Source organism: Sinocyclocheilus anshuiensis, unplaced genomic scaffold (genome assembly GCF_001515605.1).
Source record: "Sinocyclocheilus anshuiensis isolate Anshui unplaced genomic scaffold, SAMN03320099.WGS_v1.1 scaffold86, whole genome shotgun sequence".
Taxonomy (NCBI): domain Eukaryota; kingdom Metazoa; phylum Chordata; class Actinopteri; order Cypriniformes; family Cyprinidae; genus Sinocyclocheilus; species Sinocyclocheilus anshuiensis.
In genome coordinates this window covers 257,527-260,329 of record NW_015547662.1, presented here as the reverse complement: position 1 = coordinate 260,329, position 2,803 = coordinate 257,527, and the positions used below count along the sequence as shown (strand labels likewise).

The following is a 2,803-nucleotide window of genomic DNA, read 5'->3' as shown; positions in this document are numbered from 1 at the left end:
ATTAGAATGTTACAGGCTCTCCTCACCTGCGATTGCGTGTTTACATCCGCTCCTCTTTTCACCAATAACTTCGCAACTTCTTTCTGCCCAGCCAGACAAGCAATGTGCAATGCTGTGTTCCCTTTCTGAAGAGGAAGAAAGGGAGATACATATTTACATCTACTGTAATTGTTCACTTGTTTGTGTATGAATATGCTAGGATAGGATAGGATAAACTTTATTTGTCCCCGAAAGGAAATTTGTCTTGGGCAAAGATAAATAAAACAAATTAAATAAAACAATTAAAAAACATACATTAAAATATAAGTGTATACGTATAAAATGTAAACTATGTACAGTGCAAAACACAGTAAAGTGCTAATATGCTATAGGTGCATTTTTTTTTTGGTAGAATTCAGCATTTTTATCGAGGCAGGAACAAAAGAAAGCTTCATTCTATTAGTTTTACACACTGGCATTCTTAGTCTCTTTCCCGATGGCAGCGACTGATTTTCGCTAAAAAGAGAATGTTTGGAATCAGTGCTGATACTTATTGCTCTTCTCATCACTGCCTGATCATATAAAGTCTGTATGGGCTCATATTGATTAATTCCTATGATTTTCAAGGCTGTTTTGTGGATATGAGCCAATTTGTTTTTCAGTTGAACAGACAAGTTTCAAACCAGACTGTGATTCTGTAGCGAATAAGACTTTCAAGCGTGGCTCGGTAAAAAAAAAGCAAGATATTGCTACCCACCCCATACAGTCTCAGCCTTCTTAAAAAATAAAGCCTCTGTTGTAGTAGTGTGCACAGACTGTCAATGTGTGTATGTGTATGTGTATGCTTAACATAAGAACAGCTACCAACTGGTTCTTGGGGACTGCATGAGACATTTGACCTAATTAGCAGAAATCCTATCAGGCAAAAAGGACTTCTAGTACATAATAAAACAAATAAAATGAAAACCACTTAAACAATCACATTTCTGCTCAATAAAAAGTCTCCAAAGCTTTGCTCTTTGCAGTGTGCAAAGCTCTCTGCTGTCAGTGTGATTGCTCGTGTGTTTATAGTTCCTGGCTTGTGTGGGTGTGTCTGTTTGGCCCTGTGTGTCAGACGACAGGAATCATCCTGCTGTAGGAGGAGTCCTGCTGTACTCATCATACTGGATGACTGGCATGCCGTCATATTTACTCTCTCTCTCTCGCCATTTGGGAATCACATACCCCTCCAATTTGTAAGTGTCTATGTGTGTTTAACCTTGGTTGAAGAGTCCACGGTCGCACCCCTCTCCAAAAGTTCCTCCACCAGCTGCACGTGACCCTCTTTGGCTGCTAGATGAAGCGCATTGAGTCCGTTCTACACGCAGAGGGAGACATGATCAATACATTTTTATCAGTGCAGATTTAATATTAAGCTACAATTTTAATTTTGCTCATGATAAATAATAGCATACAAGTTACATAAAAACAGACTTTGGCAAAATAATTTGACAGGGGTAATACTAGAACAAAAATGTTTCATATAGTAGATCTCTCATGTGCATTCTGTAGGTTTTTACTAAATATGGAGAATTGTTATGTACGGCTCTAGAAAAAAGACTGAAAAAGATTAATTGCAAAAATGAAAGATTACAAGATTATGGAAATGTAATGTTAAATATATTAGAACATAATTAATATAGTAAATAAATGTTATTTTATTTTTTTAATTGTTTATTTTTTCTATTTTTTTCTATTTTTTTTTTACTTTTCCCCCAGACCCAAGTTTGAAAATTCCTTATGTAAAGAATAATTATGACAGATTTTACTACAGCTAAATTTGGCAACAGTCTTTTTTTATTTTAGTACAATGATCAGAAAAAAAAGGTTGTTGTAAATTTTAGCCATTATGAAATAATTAATTTTCATTATATACTCTAAAAAATGCTGGGTTAAATACAACCCAGTGCTGGGTAATCCCTATTTTACCCAGCACTGGGTTGTATTTAACCCAGCATTTTTTAGAGTGTATCATGTAAAAAGTCACTTGTTTTATTTTTATTTTATCAAATCAAGCTTACATGTTTAAACATGGAATTTCAGTGTTTAATCTCTTTTTCTCAAGCTGTAAATAAGCATTCCCTTTATTCAAACATCACCACCTGTCTTAGTTTACTAATGCACCTCATTTTATATTTGACGGGTAAATCATGACAGCTCTTGTGTAACGCATTATGGCTAACATTCAGACTCGTCAGTAAGAGCAGAGAGAATTAACGAGACTCTAATCTCATTTATTTGGATAATGAAAGCTGAAGGAGTTTTCGCATCCAGAGAGAGGGATTCCGGTGAAAGAGAGGAAAGAAAAAAAAAACAGATAAAACATGGGCAGATTATATTGCAATATCACTCAGTGAGGATTAGAATGGTGGATTTTAGAGAAAACAACATTGAATGCCTGTCCATTGTTGTGCTGACATGCTCATTATTACTGGCGACTCCAGATGACGCCATAATGGATAATGTCATGGTCAGAGCAGAGGCAAATTCAAAGGGGTCATAGCAACCTAGCTATGACATAGCTATGACATTTGTCTCTGATGGCATTTCAGTAATATATGTTCACTATTTCACAAAATTTCACACCCAGTTTCATGTAATTTAATGTAAAATAAATAAATAAATACATGCATATATAAAATGTAAAAAGACAGCACAATCACCCTTTCAAAGGAAATATTTCACAAAGATGTGAAAATGTGAAACATGCTTCATATAAAAAAAAAAACAATGTATTGTATAAAAACAATGTTATTGTAACATTAAGGCACTTAAACACTGTTTT

General features: G+C 34.6%; 1 protein-coding gene across 15 annotated transcripts in view; it reads right to left on the bottom strand.

Moving 5' to 3' along the window:
• LOC107702307 (ankyrin-2-like) overlaps window positions 1-2,803 on the bottom strand; it is a 65,811-nt gene that overhangs the window by 39,339 nt on the left and 23,669 nt on the right. For all 15 annotated transcript variants that reach the window (XM_016504567.1, XM_016504566.1, XM_016504577.1 and 12 more), the window contains exons 3-4: window positions 1,238-1,336; window positions 27-125 (exon numbers count right to left, since the gene is read on the bottom strand). In XM_016504567.1, coding sequence (XP_016360053.1) covers window positions 27-125; window positions 1,238-1,336 — 198 coding nt within the window. The remainder of the gene's footprint in view (window positions 1-26; window positions 126-1,237; window positions 1,337-2,803) is intronic.